The 18,938-nt window shown below is 40.7% G+C and overlaps 1 protein-coding gene across 2 annotated transcripts in view; it reads right to left on the reverse strand.

Annotated features, from left to right (window-relative positions):
• Positions 1–2,241: 2,241 nt before the first annotated feature.
• KIFBP (kinesin family binding protein) overlaps positions 2,242–18,938 on the reverse strand; it is a 32,260-nt gene continuing 15,563 nt past the window's right edge. The window contains exons 3-8 of one of the 2 annotated variants that reach the window (XM_077946678.1): positions 15,380–15,459; positions 14,592–14,775; positions 11,584–11,668; positions 8,877–8,992; positions 8,064–8,165; positions 2,242–3,684 (exon numbers count right to left, since the gene is read on the reverse strand). In XM_077946678.1, the coding sequence (XP_077802804.1) occupies positions 2,809–3,684; positions 8,064–8,165; positions 8,877–8,992; positions 11,584–11,668; positions 14,592–14,775; positions 15,380–15,459 (1,443 nt within the window). In that variant the 3' untranslated portion in view covers positions 2,242–2,808. The remainder of the gene's footprint in view (positions 3,685–8,063; positions 8,166–8,876; positions 8,993–11,583; positions 11,669–14,591; positions 14,776–15,379; positions 15,460–18,938) is intronic. The other variant, XM_028826571.2, reaches the window with a different exon arrangement.

Here is an 18,938-nt window from a genome sequence, read left to right on the forward strand (position 1 = left end):
CTCTACACTTTACCCTCTAACGTGTTCAAAACACATCCAGAATTTATCCACTTTTCTCCATCTCTACTCCCTCATCCTAGTCCAAACCACTTTCATCTCTCACTTGGATTAATCTTAACAGAAACTCACTTGTTTCTCTGCTTCCTCTGGTTCTCGGCTGCCCTTTCCCCCTTCCCTTGCCCTAAGAGCCAGAGTAGTTTCTTAAAAATTCCAACCAGAGGCCGGGTGCGATGGCTCATGTCTGTAATCCCAGCACTTTGGGAGGCCGAGGTGGGTGGATCACAAGGTCAAGAGATTGAGACCATCCTGGCTAACACAGTGAAACTCCGTCTCTACTAAAAATACAAAAAAATTAGCCAGGCGTGGTGGTGGGCGCCTGTAGTCCCAGCTACTCAGGAGGCAGAGGCAGGAGAATGGCGTGAACCCGGGAGGCGGAGCTTGCAGTGAGCCAAGATTGCGCCACTGCACTCCAGCCTGGGCGAGAGAGCGAGACTCCGTCTCAAAAAAAAAAAAAAAAAAAAAAATCCAATCAGATCATGCTGCTTCCCTTTTTAAAATTTCATGAAGGTTCCCACTGCACCTTGAATAAAATCCAAACTCCTTACCCTGATCTACAAAGCCCTCTCCAACTGGACTCCCCACTGTTCCCCGCACTGCTCACCCTTATCTGCTCCAGCCACTCTGGTCATTCTCATGCCAAACTCCTTCCTGAGCTTGTTCCAGCCCTGGAACACCCTACCTAAAGATGACCTGGCTGCTTTCTTCCCCCATTTAGTTCTCGGCTCAGTGTCACCTCCCACCTTCTCAAAGACCTTTCCAGATCACCACAGCTAAGACAGCACCCGTTCCATTAAGTTTAACATTTCAGGCTGGGCATGGTGGCTCACACCTGTAATCCCAGCACTTTGGGAAGCCGAGGCAGGCAGATCACTTGATGTCAGAAGTTCGAGGCCAGCCTGGCCAGCATGGTGAAACCCTGCCTCTACTAAAAATACAAAAAATTACCCAGGCGTGGTGTTGTGCCACCTGTAATACCAGCTACTCGGGAGGCTGAGGCAGGAGAATTGCTTGAATCCGGGAGGCAGAAATTACAGTGAGCCGAGATCACGCCACTGCACTCCAGCCTGGGCGACAGAGCGAGACTCTATCTCAAAAAAAAAAAAAAAAAAAAGTTTACTTTCAGTTTTCCTTTCTTAACAGCCCTTATGGCCTGAAATTATCTTAGTTGTTTATTCACTCTGTGAGAACAGGTCCTTGTTTATCCTGTTAATCATCATATCCTCTATGATTAGAAAAGTGAGAGAAGGGCCTGACCTTAGTAAAGACTTGAATAAATATCAGTTAAATATTGAGTGAATTATACATTTCTGACTATTATACTCAAAGAATTTTCTTCCTGGAAAATTGATCTCAAAGGGAAAGCAAGGTGATTTTCATGTGTGTGTGTGATTTTCATGTGTGTGAATGAACAGATTTTCATTCTGTTTACATAAATGTTACAGAATCTTAGTGTTGACCCAGACCTAAGCTTTCAGAAACAATTTTAACAGGCAAGCTAACACACAGAGCTATTCTCTATATTGAATGTTACGACTGATCTTGACAATACACCGGATAGGAACTCCATTTCATTCCTGCATTTCTTAAAATCACTAACACACTTTAACAAGGTTTAGTTATGACAAATATATCCTTTCTCAACAGTGCTTAGAAGTTTATAAACATGCCAGGATCTTCTGACGAGAAATCAGTCAGTAAGGTTTCCTGGGACACAGTAGTAGCTCAATAAATATTTACTAAGTGAGTAATATTTTATTTTATTTTGGGACAGGGTCTTACTGTCACCCAGGCTGGAGTGTAGTGGCAATTATGGTTCACTACAGCCTTGGCCTCCTGGGCTCAAGCAATCCTCCCACCTTAGCCTCCCAAGTAGCTGGGATTACAGACAGGTGGCACAATGCCCCAGCTAATTTTTGTATGTTTTGTAGAGATGGGGTCTCACTTTGTTGCCCAGGCTGGTCTCGAACTCCTGGCCTCAAGTGATCCTCCCACCTCGGCCTCCCAAAGTGCTGGGATTACAGGCATGAGCCACCACACTCAGCCATGAATGATATTTTAATGTTTTCTAACTATGCAATGTTATTGAAGAAATACTCTTCTCTAGCTTCAAATAAGCTAGTATCTTTGAGGTATCAAAAAACAAAACCAATGCTCGCAAGAAAACAAAAGAGGAAATGGAAGTTTTTATTAGTGAAATAAGTCAGTTTATTTTATTTCCAACAAGGCCTTTTTCTCCTATAATTAAGACAAACCATTTTATACTTTATAATAACATAACTTAGTTTTTAGTATTTTCAAAAGGGAAAGATTTTGGGTGGGGGGAATTTAGGAAATCAAATATTTTAGAAGGAGTAACTAGAGAAGTTACTTTTTCAATCTTAATATAGTAACAGGTTTGTCTACCATGTACATTACCCAGCATTTTTTCTTATAAGGAATCTATCAAGTACTAGCCAACAAATAATCTACATTTAGAAACTGAGAGTAGAAATGTCTATATTTAAATAGGAAACAAGCATCTAAAATACAAATCACATGTCTTTAACAAGGCAATTTACATAATTAGGTGTAAGTTTTTAATTAACTTTATGTTCCTTAGGATCCTAGCAAACGCTCAGTTGACTGTATCTCAAGCTCAAACTGCACTCACCTGGCCGTAAAGGTAAATATCACAATGGAATTGGGCCTGTTTGACTAGGGAAAAAGATCACTTCAATATTGCACATTTCCTTTTTTTAAAAACAGGGATTAAGTCAGGGCCATCTTGGTTCTGAATCTCTCCATTTTTGTTGGGAGAAGACTAACCATCTCTTTACTAAGTTCTAGCTCAACTTCTATTTCTTGGGCAGCCTCAGGATGCTTTTCACAGTAATCAACAATAAATTTGTAATGTTCCAATGATGTTGCCAAATTTTCCAACTCTTTCTTGGGATCTGCAGTAATGATTTTACCATAGAGACGGGCAACTCGAAACTTAGCTAACATGGCAGGGCGAAGAACATCTTCCCCTATATGCTCAGGGAATACTTTATTTGGGTCTCTCAGGGAGTCTAAGAAGAGCTGGTAGTACTTCAACGCTGACTTATTAAGATTATTTATTTTTTTTACAATGTGTGAATCGGGATCCCTTAGCCTGTCAGCAATGGCAACCTTCAAATCCATCATATCATAGTAAGCATGTGCAATTTCAAACTGGATCTGTCTGTTGACCAACAGGTAATACTGTGGATTCAGGTCTACAGTTAGGGGCTCTAGCATGGCTATTCTGCGTTTATGCATCTTGCACCGTCTCTCCATGTCAGTTTCAAAGAATGCAAGCACCTTAAACAGAGCACTGTGGTCTTGGACAACTTCAATATGGTCAGTGACATAACCATCAATCTGAAAGAACTCTTTTGCCTCAAAGACATAGTGCTGACCCAATAAGAAAAGTTCTCTGGCTTCTTCAAAATCTAAAGGTCTCAAGTAGCTCACTTTCTCTTCTACTGCAGAGATGGCATCACACAGCTCACCGGTTCCAAACTGCACAGCTTTTTTCCGAATGCTTTCCTCCTCATCTAGTTCTTTTTTCCTTAAAGCTCTAAGTTCAGACTGTTTATCAAGATCAAGCTCTCCTATGTTGTCCTGAAGAAAAATAAATAAATTATGGTTAAGTAGGACACTCACCTCCTGCTGTTAAATAACATTAAAGCAAACTTCAGAGTTTTTTTAGAAAAGTCTCTTACTTTCCAGCCTGGTTTAGAAGGGTATCATAGTCTTAAACACCTTTGAGAACTTCTTTCTTTCTTCCAATTATATTAAAAACTCAAGAAATGTGAAAAAAAAAAAAAGTATTTAAATAGACAAGCTGCTTACATATCATTTATTCTGAGGAACTGAAATTCATTTACAGTTACTCCTTCCAATAAGATAAATGCTACCTGTAGAAGTACTTTGAGAATTGTGAAACATTATATACATGTGATACATTACTCCCAGCACTTTGGAAGGCCAAGGCGGGCGGATCACAAGGTCAGGAGTTCAAGACCAGCCTGGCCAACACAGTGAAACCCTGTCTCTACTAAAAATACAAAAATTAACTAGGCATGGTGGCAGGGGCCTGTAATCCCAGTCACTTGGGAGACTGAGGCAGGAGAATCGCTTGAACCCAGGAGGCGGAGGTTGCAGTGAGTGGAGATCGTGCCACTGCACTCCAGCCTGGGTGACAGTGCAAGACTCCATCTCAAGAAACAAACAAACAAACAAACAGACTGTAATCTACATCACAAAAATACTTCACAAGGATGCCATTAAAATTAATGCTACCATGTTTATGCTATTAGTTATTTAGTGAAATATATCAAAGAGAAATGCTCTAGGTCTCTTAAAGACATCAAAATGAACAAAGTTAAATCTACCTTCCTAGTTAAAGTTTTCTCCTCTACCTCTTGGGGGTGGGGAATAACTAAGAATAACTAAGGTAGTTAAGAAATAAGAGTAAGCTCTTCTTGGCCAATAAAATTAAATAACAGATCCCAAGTCCTTTTCTTCTTTTCTTTTCTTTCTTTTTTTTTTTTTTTGAGACGTAGTCTCGCTCTGTCGCCCAGGCTGGAGTGCAGTGGCCGGATCTCAGCTCACTGCAAGCTCCGCCTCCCGGGTTTATGCCATTCTCCTGCCTCAGCCTCCCGAGTAGCTGGGACTACAGGCGCCCGCCACCTCGCCCGGCTAGTTTTTTGTACTTTTTAGTAGAGACGGGGTTTCACCGTGTTAGCCAGGATGGTCTTGATCTCCTGACCTAGTGATCCGCCCGTCTCGGCCTCCCAAAGTGCTGGGATTACAGGCTTGAGCCACCGCGCCTGGCCCCTTTTCTTCTTTTCACTTGACACTGTCTCACTAGTGATCTCTCCACAAACCCTTCAAGGTTTCCAAATGCTCAGAAGATGAAGACAACAATGCTTCAAAGCCTTGATTGCTCCAGCCCCTTTCTAACTCTAACTTTACCTTATATCACACTCCCTCTCCCTCAGCTCCAACCTCACAGCCTTTGCTCCATCCCTTCTGATATCATCCTCCCTTACGCCACAGAACTTCTAAACATGCTGCTTCAGCTCCTTGGCATGGTGTGCCTTCTTTTCTTCAGGCTAGGTAACTCCTACTTACTCATCCCCAGAGCTTGCTTGTTATTTCCTCCTATTGTGCCTTCTCATATCATGTGTCTCTCCTTTGTGGAACTTAGCAAAATTGTACTTTTACATGAAGTCAAAGGCTAGGTTCATTTTTGTCCATCATAGTATCCTTGGCCAATGACTAGCACAGGTTTGGCATAAATACTTAATTGAATAAATATGTGTATGTCTTAAAGCTTGAGCTGGGCTGGGCGCGGTGGGTCACGCCTGTAATCCCAGCACTTTGAGAGGCCGAGGTGGGCGGATCAAAAGGTCAGGAGATCGAGACCATCCTGGCTAACACGGTGAAACCCCATCTCTACTAAAAATACAAAAAAGATTAGCCGGGTGTGGTGGCGGGAGCCTGTAGTCCCAGCTAATCGGGAGGTTGAGGCAGAAGAATGGTGTGAACCTGGGAGGCGGAGTTTGCAGTGAGCCGAGATCGCGCCACTGCGCATCGCGCCACTGCGCTGCACTCCAGCCTGGGTGACAGAGCGAGACTCCGTCTTAAAAAAAAAAAAAAGCTTGAACTGAAGAAGGTCTTTCAGATAAATACACAGATGATACAGGATGAAGTTACGGTTAAAAAAGAAAGTCAGGGCCGAGCGCAGTGGCTCACACCTGTAATCCTAGCACTTTGGGAGGCTGACATGGGTGGATTGCTTGAGCTCAAGAGTTCAAGACCAGCCTGGGCAACATGGTAAAACATCGTCCTAACAAAAATGCAAAGAATTAGCCGGGCACAGTGGCACACACCTGTGGTCCCAGTTACGTGGCAGGCTGATGTGGGAGGACCGCTTGAGCTGGGGAGGTGGAGGATGTAGTGAGTGGAGATCATGCCACTGCACACCAGCCTGGGTGACAGAAACCCCATCTCAAAAAACAAAATTGGGTTTAAGGAAAATCTGAGTAATTTAGTAGCATGGCAAATATGTGAGTTTAAACTAACCAAGTGATGAAGTTCTAAGTTCCCAGACTAGAAACATCAACTGAATGAAAGGTAAGGGTCAAATCATAGTGCATTATGCTTGACACAATTACTTCAAACATAGATCATAAGTCTCTAAATCTTGTATACTTCCTTCCTTCCTGGGCTGCTTGTTTATCTACATGTTCTCTCTAGGATGCTTTCTTAAATTAGCCTACTGTTTTGCTCCAATAGCCCCTGCAACCCTCCTTTTCCAGCTTTCCTTACCTGACCAGAAGAAACTTGACAGCTCTTCCTGGCTCCAAATTCTCTAGACATAAAGCCCATAGTTCTTCTCCCTACTTCCTGTCTTTCCTTAATATGCCTCCTCTTTACCCTCTAACCTCTAAAATGATCTTTATCTCTTCAAGATCTATGCTTCTGATGTGTTGAGGTTTGTTTAGTTTTCTTTCGTTTAGTAGTTTCACAAGGTTCTACATTATTTACCACTGATACAGTATGGATTTGTGTCCCCGGCCAAATCTCACGTCAGACTGGAGGAGGGACCTGGTGGGAAGTGACTGGATCATTGGGGGCAGATTTCCTGCTTGCTGTTCTTGTGGTAGTGAGTGAGCTCTCTCACGAGATCTGATGGTTTTGAAGTGTGTAGCATATCCCCCTTTGCTCTCTCTCTCTCCTGCTCTGCCACAGTAAGACACGCTTGCTTCCCTTTCACCTTCTGCCATGACTCTAAGTTTCCTGAGGCCTCCCAGTCATGCTTCCTGTTAAGCCTGAGGAACTGTAAGTCAATTAACCTCTTTTCTTCATAAATTACCCAGTCTCAGGTGGTTCTTTTTCTGTTTTTTTTTTTTTGAGACAGGGTCTCACTCTGTTACCCAGGCTGGAGCACAGTGGTGCAATGTTGGCTCACTGCAACCTCTGCCTCCTGCGCTCAAGTGATTCTCCTGCCTCAGCCTCCCCAGTAGCTGGGACTACAGGTGCACACCACCATGCTTGGCTAATTTTTTGTATTTTTGGTAGAGACAGGGTTTCAACATGTTGTCCAGGCTGGTCTCAAACTCATGAGCTCAAGTGATCCACCCACCTTGGCCTCCCAAAGTGCTGGGATTATAGGCATGAGGCGCTGCACCTAGCCTCAAGTAATTCTTTATAGCAGTGTGAGAATGGACTAATACAACCACTAAAGATTATTATACTTTCATCAAGCAGAGTCCCATGTAAAAAAAAAAAAAATTAGCATACTTTAATACACACATATAAAAAAACAAAAGCACAATGACTCCCCCAGGAAAGCTTCTATGTATCTACAATTAGTATATTGCATCTAAATGATTAATTTTATTATCCTCCCTAGTGGTTAGAAACTAGGATTGGGTATAAATTAATAATGATGATGGTAGTTAACATTTATTAAGGACTTAGTATGTCTCAGGCACTTTTCTGAGGCCTTAATATATACTGATTTAACTCTAATAACAACAGTATTAAGTACTATTATCTCCAACTTATTTGTGAGGAAATACAGGCAAAAATATATTAAGTAAATTGCCACAAAGACATAGCTACGAAGCAGCAGAGCTGGAGTTCATACCTACCTAGTGTGTTTCCAGAGCCCATGCTCTTCACTGCCATCACTTCTGCTTCTATTTTTGAACTATTACATGAGCTATTTCTTAAAAGTCTACCCTTTTAGATTTTATCAAGTCCATGCTGTGTGTAAGATAACACTGAGAAGTATATAAAGATTAGTAAGGCCTTGGCCAGGTGTGGTGGCTCACACCTGTAATCCCAGCACTCTGGGAGGCCGAGATGGGTGGATCACTTGAGATCAGGAGTTCGAGACCAGCTTGGCCAACATGGTGAGACTCCGTCTCTACTAAAAAGTCAAAAATTAGCCAGGCATGGTGGCAGGCACCTGTAATCCCAGCTACCTGGGAGGCTGAGGCAGGAGAATCCTTTGAACCTGGGATGCAGAGGTTGCAGCTGCGATCACACCACTGTACTCCAGCACTCCAGCCTGGGCAAAACTCCGTCTCAAAAAAAAAAAAAGATTAGTTAGGCCAGGCACAGTGGCTCACACCTGTAATCCCAGCACTTTGGGAGGCAAAGGCGGGAGGATCACTTGAACCCAAGAGTTCAAGACCAGCCTTGGCAACATAATGAGAGCCAGTATCTACAAAATAACTTAAAAATTAACTGGACATGGTGGCACATGCCTGTACTCCCAGGATGAGGTGGGATGATTGTGTGAGCTGGGGAGATCAAGGTTGCAGTGACCCATGACCATATCACCACACGCCAGCCTGGGCAACACAGCGAGAGCCTGTCTTTAAAAAAAAAAAAAAAAAAAAAGAATATGACATAGTTCCCAGCTCTCAAGAAGCTTATAGTCTAACCAAAGAGAAGTCTTCAAGGAAGATGTAGTATTTAAGATAGGCCTTGAATGATAAGTAAGATTTTATTTATTTATTTATTTATTTATTTATTTATTTGAGATGGAGTCTTGCTCTGTTGCCCAGGCTGGAATGCAGTGGTCCACTCTTGGCTCACTGCAGCCTCTGCCTCCTGGATTCAATCAATTTGATGAGTACGATTTAAAACCAAGAAAGAAATATTTATGAAAACATTCTACACGCCTTTCATATTAAACACAATGTGACCCCAATGAGCACAGTCCCCACTATGAGTTTTTACTTACAATGTCCTCATTTAAGAAACAAAAAGGCAACTTCCGACTGCATTACCTGCATGGAGAGTTGGGCATTCTGCATGAGAGTCAAACAGTATTTGATCCAGCACCTTGCTATTTCCCCCTTTCTTTGATGATAAAGCTCTGGCACCTCTCCTTCAGCTTCAGGAGCTAAAATATACATGTGATTTGTTTAAATTAATGGTCACAACTGTAATTTTCACTGGGTACTGTAATTTTTTTATATCACTTTTTCCTGACTACAAAAGTAACAGATCTTTACTGAAGCAGGGGGCTCGGGGAAAAGGGAAGAAAGATCCACTCCAAATCCTACTATCCAGAAGCACTCACTATTATTTTTGCATATTTCTTTCTCATACCACAAACACTTTACTCATATCATTATCAACTCTTAGCTTCATTTTTAAGTACACCATTATATACAATTAAATAGATATTCCATTATTTAGCCATTCTTCCAATTCGAACCTGGAATTTGTTGTTTCCATTTCTGTACTATCACAAAAACCTCTATGTCACACAACACATGGTTGTGGAGAACCTGGTGCTAAACTATTCAGATGACCTGCTTCTGGGTCAGAGTGTCATACACAGCAGGGCAGCTTTCTTGCTGCAATCTACTGAAAGTCAGCCCTCAACACAAAGGTTTAGAAAGTTTATACACACACACACATATTTTTACACTCGAAACATGAATATATTTGTGCAAAAATCTGCCTGGATTTTGGATTACTTCCTTAGGGCAGGTTCCTAGAAGTGGAATTTACTGAGTAGAAGAGTTTACACAATTTTAAGTAATTCACAACATATAGCCAAATTATTTTCAACAAATACGCCAACCAACAATATACGAGAATGCTCAATAAGAACATTTTGAAAACACTGGACACTGTCATTTTTTCAGCTATTTTGAAGAGTAAAAAAATAATATCTCACGGTATTATTTTAAATAAAGTATAGTATTAAATAATATCTCGGCAATTTAGTTTTTGTTCATTTTTTAAGACAAGTGCCTCTTAGACTTCAACTAATCTATAATTAATTCAATGTAGCTAATATATATTAGGGGAGAAAGCAACTATTTACTTTGATAATGTGCATTCCTTTAACTCTTAAGAGTCTCTGCACTTTTCAGATCCACAATTAGAATGTCCATTTGTAAGGAAGACATGATGTTTCAAAATCTAAAACATCGTAAGAAGGTTGGAAACTGTTCAACTGTGAGTTATAGAATCAAACTATTTTTCAAAATAAACTATTTTTAAAGAAAATGAGGCCGGGCGCAGTGGCTCAAGCCTGTAATCCCAGCACTTTGGGAGGCCGAGACGGGCGGATCACGAGGTCAGGAGATCGAGACCATCCTGGCTAATACGGTGAAACCCCGTCTCTACTAAAAATACAAAAAACTAGCCGGGCGAGGTGGCGGGCGCCTGTGGTCCCAGCTACTAGGGAAGCTGAGGCAGGAGAATGGCGGGAACCCGGGAGGCGGAGCTTGCAGTGAGCTGAGGTCCGGCCACTGAACTCCAGCCCGGCGACAGAGCGAGACTCCGTCTCAAAAAAAAAAAAAAAAAAAAAAAAAAGATGAACTTACTACAAAACCTGTTAAATGGCTCAAAGATACACGTTAACTATGATTTTCTAAGACAAAATGAAACATTATACTTAAAAAGATGGATATTTGGCTACATCGTTTATGCATGTAGTATTCCAACCAAAAATATATCATGTGAATGGTGGCGTAAGGAAACATCACACAAACCCCAGTTGGCAGTAATTCTCTGAAATAACTGGCCTATATTCTTCAAAAATGTTAAGTGATGAAAGGGAAAGAAAGGCTGAGGAACAATTCTGGATGAAAAATGCCTAGAGATGTGACAACTGAATGCAATATGCAATCTTGAACTGTATAATCCAGTACTGGCAAACAAATGCTAGAAGGAATATTATGGCAACAACTGATGAAACAGAAATATGCAGTGTAGACAAAAGAATTGTATCAATGTTACTTTTGTTTTTTTTTTTTTTTTTTTGAGAGGGAGTCTGGCTCTGTTGCCCAGGCTGGAGTGCAGTGGCTGGATCTCAGCTCACTGCAAGCCCCGCCTCCCGGGTTCACGCCATTCTCCTGCCTCAGCCTCCCGAGTAGCTGGGACTACAGGCGCCCGCCACCTCGCCCGGCTAATTTTTTTTGTATTTTAGTAGAGACGGGGTTTCACCGTGTTAGCCAGGATGGTCTCGATCTCCTGACCTCGTGATCCGCCCGTCTCGGCCTCCCAAAGTGCTGGGATTACAGGCTTGAGCCACCGCGCCCGGCCTGTTTTTTTAATTTCTTTAAAAACATAGAGGTAGGGTCTCACTATGTTGATCAGGCTGGTCTTGAACTCCTGGCCCCTCCCATCTTGGCCTCCCAAAATCTAGCATTACAGGCGTGGGCCATCATGCCTAGCCAATGTTACATTTCTTGAATTTGATAAATGATCTATGATTATGTAAGAAGATATTCTTCTTAGGAAATATATATTGAAGTATGAAAGGGTAAAGGAGCCTAATGTATGTAACCTCTCTAGTGGTTCAGAGAGAAAAATAAAATTTGATTCCAAGCGAAGAAAATACTAAAAATTGGTGCATTTAGGAGAAGGGCATATGATAGCTCTTCTGATCTTGCAACTTTTCAAAAGTTTAAAATAATTTCAAAATAAAATACTTTTTTAAAAGCTATGTAAAACATGCAAAGGTAAACTTACTGTCTTCTGTGGCTGAGATCTTTCCAGTTTGACCAAAAATGACATTAGCAGCTGATAAACAGTGCCTGGCCTCCATAAAGCATAGCTATTGGGGAAATAAACAACAGTGAATGTGACTATCATACAGCTTTATTTGCAACTGATACTTGCATAATTTCTTTTAATATGGGAAAAGGTATAAAATCAGATAAAAATACTACAAAGGAGGCCCTATAGAGTTGCAGATCGTTCAGAAGGTATAAAAGATATATTATCATATTATCTGGTTAAAATGTAACCTCAATGGTTAAAATATTAATGCCCCCAAACTCTTAATAATAATCCACTTGGGTTGAAAGACAACTGCCAATTGAAAGTTAGCTCTCCTTATTTAATCAATAGATATACAGGAATGGCTGTCATCCTAGACTTAAACTGTCTCAAAAAGCCCTTTAGGTTCAGTCTAAATAGCCAAACTCCCACGCACAATAAATTCTTAGACTATTTACATTGTGTCAGGACTGAATTTTTTTTTTCCTTACGAGATAGGGGTCTCACTCTAGCCCAAGGCTGGAGTGCAGTGGCACAATCATAGTTCGCTGCAGCCTCAACCTCCTGGGCGTAAGGGATCCTCCCACCTTTAGCTTCCTGAGTAGCTGGACTATAGGCACATGCCACCAAGCCTAATTCTGGGGTTCCTCTATGTTGCCTAGACAAGTCTCCAACTCCTGGCCTCAAGCAATGCTCCCACCTTGGCCTCCCAGAGTGCTGGGGTTATAAATGTAAGCCACCTTGCCCAGTCTGAAGATTTAATTTTTATTAGGTTTATAGAGCCCTTTTACATCCTACTATACACAGGCAATTAGGATAAATTTGGATAAGGAGAGACTTCTGTGTTCTAAAATCTTTGAAATTTACATACAATAAGGCTTCCCACCAAATTTTGAAGTCAACAGATTTCTACAGATGAACTTTATGGAACTGCTTTACCAACACTCTTAAAGACTTCATAATTCAATTCTGGGCATGGCAAACTTCTCAAACAATTAGAGAAGATCTCCTTATTAATAGAAACATTTTGTATTTGTCATGTAAGTCAAAGGACCACCCAGCAGAAGTTCAAAGTTAAAGTCCAACTTTTAGTTGGAAGCCACCCTCATTAAATAGAATGTCTACTTAATTATAGTAATACCTGAAAGGCTTTAAATGGTTGGCTATAACTTTAAAATCGCAGCATTACATGTATCTTTCCATTATGGCAAATTCAGAAGCCATCTTGAGAATAGCTGGGCATGTCAAGTATTGGCCCAGCAACATCTATAGATAAAAATGTGTTAAATCTTAAAAGCCAAAAGAAAGTCAGAGTTTATATAATGAAACTTTAATTATCTCTCTATAATCCAATCCCTTAACCATTATCATCATTTCAGCTTTGTCCAGATTGGCTCCCTGTGAGCAATCGCTGCTAGAACAGTGAGTATCTTATGCCCTCTAGGTGGCTGGTAAATGTGGGACTTTAGCAGCTGCCAGGTAGGGATTCACCACGTAGCAAAACCTCATCATTGGAATCAGATGAAGATGACAATGATATAAATGACAATTGCATTTTTTAAAACATGGTTCAAATCCCTCTTTTTGCAATACGACTTAGTTGGTTTTAACAAAAACTTAAAAAAGATTTTGGCAAAAAATAAAAGTGCAGGGTGTGGGAAGTCTCATGAAAATTACTGCATGCTCCACATAAGTAATGCTTAACAACTTTAAATTTTAAATCACACTTTAATATCTAGATATCTTAGTACTGCCAATATCCATGGAGTTTTAAGTATTAATTAAAGTCATAGTGAATACATAATTTTAAAGTTGCTAAACAGAATGAACAAGGGGCCTCCAACAGCTGTAAAAAAGATGTCACAAGCAGAGGCACTGGATAACACTTTGGATGAGGACAATGAAATGGATTCATGAGAATTAGTTAACTGAATGCTCTGATATATGCAGTAGCGTTACTTACACACTTGATCTTAGACCAAAGTCCTAGAAGCGATGCTGCAGTCACCACAGCCCTTTCTCTCCTGCTAATAGCTTTTCTGAATGAAATTCTGTGGGACAATACTTTAATCATAGGGCGCATTTACAGAATCAACGCTAACGAAATGCTCAAAAAGGATAAAGGCCCAAGAATAAGGCAGCAGGTTACCAGAGAGATGAAAGAAGGAACTCTGATAAGCAGAGAATTACCAAAATTTCAGAGAGGCTTGCGAATTAGAAATATAAATAAAAGTAATTTATATTGCCGAAATGTCTTATTAAGGATTAATAGGAAAATCTGGTTAGAAAAGGTAGTGTAAAATTATTTTAGCATTAAAAACTCTTAGGGATTAAAGGAATAAATGGGTCAATTAAGGGTACATCAACATGATGTGAGCAATGCTTTTTAAAATTTTTATGAGAAATTCTGATAAACAATTAAGAAGCTCAAAAACATTGTCCCTGTTTAACAATCCAAAAGAAGTATGTCATAAAGACCTAGAACTTTGGAACTCAGCAGACATATTTCCAACATTAAAAAATTATTACAGAGTTAATTCTGAAAAATAACTGAAATGCATCACATGCTTTTATCAAAGCCCACATTTAACAGTCAACTTCCTCAGTCAAATTCTCAGAGTTATGAGATTACCATTACATAAAGATAAAGATATATCTACAAGATAAAATCTGTAATTTAAGGTAATACCTCACTAAAATGAGTTGAGATAGCGTGCCTATGTTAAAAAAAAGAATTGGTCTTAGGTAACATGTAAAACAATGATAAAACTTGGTATTTTAAAACTTAAAATAATTCATACAACAAAAAGCTACAAAATTTTAGTACACGGGCAAACTGAGCTGCATTTTCGGGTCCAGTTGCAAATCATAAAATACAAGCTACCTGTTTTTAAAAGATGGTATTTTCAAGGTACTACTGGTTCTATTTTTATACTCACTATTGGTACTCTGTTAGATAACTACTTCAAGATGCTTACCTTATTGATGTAAAACTGTGACAAGGTAGCAGCATTGATAGCCCACTCTATAGGATGGTAGGCATTATGCTCAAGCTGGCGTTTTAGTGTACTATGGCAATAGTGAGCAGCCTTCTCAAACATTTCCAGATGCTGGTAGACTTGAGCTAGGTAATATAGGTTATGAGTATAAACCTTTTCAAATCTGTAAAGAAAAAATAAACCAATATTTATGTAATGGTTTACTTTTTTTTTTCCTGAGACAGAGTCTCACTCTGTTGCCCAGGCTGGAATACAGTGTCGTGCTCTCGGCTCACTGCAACCTCCACCTCCTGGGTTCAAGCAATTCTCCTGCCTCAGCCTCTCGAGTAGCTGGAACTACAGACGCCTGCCACCGTGCCGGGCTAATTTTTTTATTTTTGGTTGAGACGGGGTTTCACCGTAATAGTCAGGCCAGTCTCGAACTCCTGACCTTGTGATCCACCCGCCTCAGCCTCCCAAAGTGCTGGGATTATAGGCGTGAGCCACTGTGTCCCGCCCATGGTTTATGTTTTATAAGTAAATTTCACACATATTTATTTTGATCCTCCCACCAACCCTTTGAGTTGGATTTGTTTATTGTATGTATTTGACAGATAAGGAAACTGAGTCTCAGGTTTGAACAAGGTCACATAACACGTAAGCGGTAAATGGAGGTTTTACTCATGTCAGAATCCCCATTCTGTAACCTTTATAAGTGCCTTTTTGAACAATCACTTATCTATGCTATGCGGAAATATTTGCAAGGGCTGATTTCTATACCTACTCACCTTTTTGATCTCTCTTGTTCAGTAAGTTTCTCTTCTTCAGGAAGAAAACGCTCAGTAGGATCAAGAGGAGGACACCCAACCTACAATTAAGAAAAACAAAAGCTCTTTAAAGTTTTAAACTGTAAACACCAAGTGCCCTCTTCTGGAAGACCTGGAGAAATCAACTTTTGCAAGCCAAATACATTTCATTTTTTCCTAGTTCATTTTTATGTTACTCAAGAAGTAATTTTCCGTTTTTTTAATTTGTATTTATTTATTCAGACACAGTTTCTGTCACCAGGCTGGATTGGAGTGGCACAATCTTGGCTCACTGTAACCTCCGTCTCCCGATCCTCCCACCTCAAGCAATCCTCCTACCTCAGCCTCCCGAGTAGCTGGAACTACAGGTGTGCAACACCAGGCCTGGCTAATTTTTGTATTTTTTTGTAGACACAGGGTTTCACTATGTTGCCCAGACTGGTCTTGAACTCCTGGGCTCAAGCAATCCACCTGCCTTGGCCTCCCAAAGTGCTAGGATTATAGGCGTGAGCCACTGCACCCGGCTCAACAAGTAATTTTCTTAACCATAAAATCTGAGTCAAACAAATAAAAGATACCCTGTAAGTTCACATTTGACAAAATTTTACTGTTGTTGCAGTTAAACTGCAAATATGCAAAAAATTCACCAATTTGCTTTTAGATATATATAATTCTTTAAGTATTTTGTTTTTTCTTTTTTTAAGTTCTTATTTATTTATTTAGAGATGGGGGTCTTGCTCTGTTGCCCAGACTGGTCTTGAACTCCTAGCCTCCAGTGATCCTCCTGCCTCAGCCTCCCAAAGTACTGAAACTACAGGCATAAGCCACTGTGCCCAACCTCTTTAAGTTTTTTTTTTTTTTTTTTGGAGATGGAGTCTCGCTCTTTCACCAGGCTGGAGGACAGTGGTGCCATCCCGGCTCACTACAACCTCCGCCTCCCAGGTTCAAGTGATTCTCCTGCCTTAACCTCCTGAGTAGCTGGGATTTCAGACATGTGCCACCACCCCCCGCTAATTTTTGTATTTTTAGTAGAGACGGGGTTTCTCCATGTTGGCCAGGATGGTCTTGATCTCTTGATCTGCCTGCCTTGGCCTCCCAAAGTGCTGGGATTACAGGTGTGAGCCACCGTGCCTGACCCCTCTTTAAGTATGTCAAATTGCAATTTTGTCTGGTAAAAGAGCTCTGTTAAAAACTTGCATAAGCAAAACAAATAAGAAAAATGTATATATTTCTACAGTAGTAGTATTCTAAACTGGCCACTAATAAAAATCAAATGAGAGATTTTAATATTTATTCTGATATTTTTTTCTCAAGAAAATAAGAAAAGTATATTACCCCCTTTCAATACAGGGACATTAAAACCAGATTCTATTATTTATTGCCTTGGGCAAGTCACTTGATCTCTTGTGTTTCTATTTTTTCGTCTATAAAATAAGAGTAATAACAGTATCTATCTCATGAGGATTAAGTGAGTTAATATTTATAAATCACTTACAACCCCCTCTTACGTCTTCCAAAAGAGCAGAACTACCTAACCTCTGCCTCATTCTACTTCTATGAGGATAGTCCCATCTAGAAGCATACTCTTGCTTTTAACTGAATTCATTAAACTCAAAAAGGAACAATGCTTCTCATAAAAATATGATTTTACATTCTGGATGTGAACACTAAAAGCATCACAACTTGGGCTCCCAGGATTTACAGAAAGTAAAAACAACTAAGACAGGAAGCAAGGCCCAAGGCAAACACAATAGATAAGTAATTCTTCAGAGAACTCCTCAACAATGCCGAGGGCTGCTTACCAAGCATACCCCTGTCTAGATGAGGGGAACTAATCAATATATTATTTTATGTACATACTTCACTGTTATGGCTTTCACACTTCATAAGTAATATTAACAGTCAAAAAAGTATCTTCTTTTAACTGAAATAGAGGTACAACTAAGCACAAGGAATTTCACTATATGTGTTATGTTTCCATATAAATACTATTTTTAATGAAATACTATTGATGCTTAGTAACTTTTTTTTTTTCTTTGAAAAGACGGGTTCTTGCTTTGTTGCTCATGTTGGTCTTGAACTCTTGGCATCAAGCAATCTTCCTACCTCAGCCTCCCAAAGTGCTGGGATTATAAGTGCAAGTCACCACACTCAGCTTTTACATTTTATTTATTTTTGAGACAGGGTCTCATTTGGTTGCCTGGGCTGGAGTGCAGTGGCAGAGGATCCTGGCTCACTGCAGCTTTGACCTGCTGGACTCAAGCCATCCTCCCACCTCAGCCCCCCAAGTAGCTGGGACCACAAGCACACATCACCACACCCAGCTAATTTTTGTTTAGTTTTTATAGAGACAAGAGTATCACTGTGTGGCCCAGGCTAATCTTGAACTTCTAGGTCAAGCAATCCACCCACCTCGGCCTCCCAAAGTGCTGGGATTAAAGGTGTGAGCCACGTGCCCGGCCTCAGCCTTTACATTTTAAATTAACAATTTCACGTACAAGACTGTGAGCCTAAAAGCAAGAAAGGGGAGACTAACATCTCTATTTGGCCTTGTGGCACTCTGCTCTTGTTAGTACTTCAGGAAGAAAGTTAAAATGCCAAGGTGCGAGGCTGGGCATGGTGGCTTATGCCTGTAATCCCAGCACTTTGGGAGACTGAGGTGGGCGGATCACTTGAGTCCAGGAGTTCAAGACCAGCCTGGCAACACAGCGAAACCTGGTCTCCAAAAAAATAAAAAATTAGCCGGGAATGGTGGCGGGCACCTATAATCCCAACTACTTGGGAGGCTGAGGCAGGAGAATTACTTGAACTCAGGAGGTGGAGGTTGTAGTGAGCCGAGATCACACCACTGCACTCCAGCCTGGGCAACCGAGCGAGACTCCGTATCAAAAAGAAAAAAATAAATAAATAAAGTCAGAATCTTACTCTGTCACCCCGGCTGGAGTACAGTGGTTCGATGATAGCTCACTGCAACCTCAAACTCCTGGGCTCAGGTGACCCTCCTGCCTCAATCTCCCAAGTAGTTAAAACTACAGGTGTGTGCTACCACATCTGGCAAATTTTTTATAGTGACAAGGCCTTGCTGTGCTGCCCAGGCTGGTCTCAAACTTCTGGGCTCAAGTGATCCTCCAGACTCAGCCTCCCAAAGTGCTGGGATTACAGGCATACCGAGCTTCTTATATTCTTTTGTAGTTAAGCATTCTGATGCCTGAATTTAGCAAACATAATTTTGTATGTTTAGTCTCTTTTATGTGATATCTAATGTTATTTCAAGTTTTTTAATGTTATAAAAGCACTTTATTAATGGATTTTTTTTTTTTTTTTGAGACAGGGTCTCACTGTCGACCAGGCCGGAGTACAGTGGTGTGATCTCGGCTCACCACAGCCTCTGCCTCTCAGGTTCAAGCGATTCTCCTGCCTCAGTCTCCGGAGTAGCTGGGACTATAGGAATGTGCCACCACGCCCGCTATTTTGTATTTTTAGTAGAGATGGGGTTTCACCATGTTGCCCAAGCTGGTCTTGAACTCCTGACCTCAAGTCA

Source organism: Macaca mulatta, chromosome 9, assembly GCF_049350105.2.
Source record: "Macaca mulatta isolate MMU2019108-1 chromosome 9, T2T-MMU8v2.0, whole genome shotgun sequence".
NCBI lineage: Eukaryota > Metazoa > Chordata > Mammalia > Primates > Cercopithecidae > Macaca > Macaca mulatta.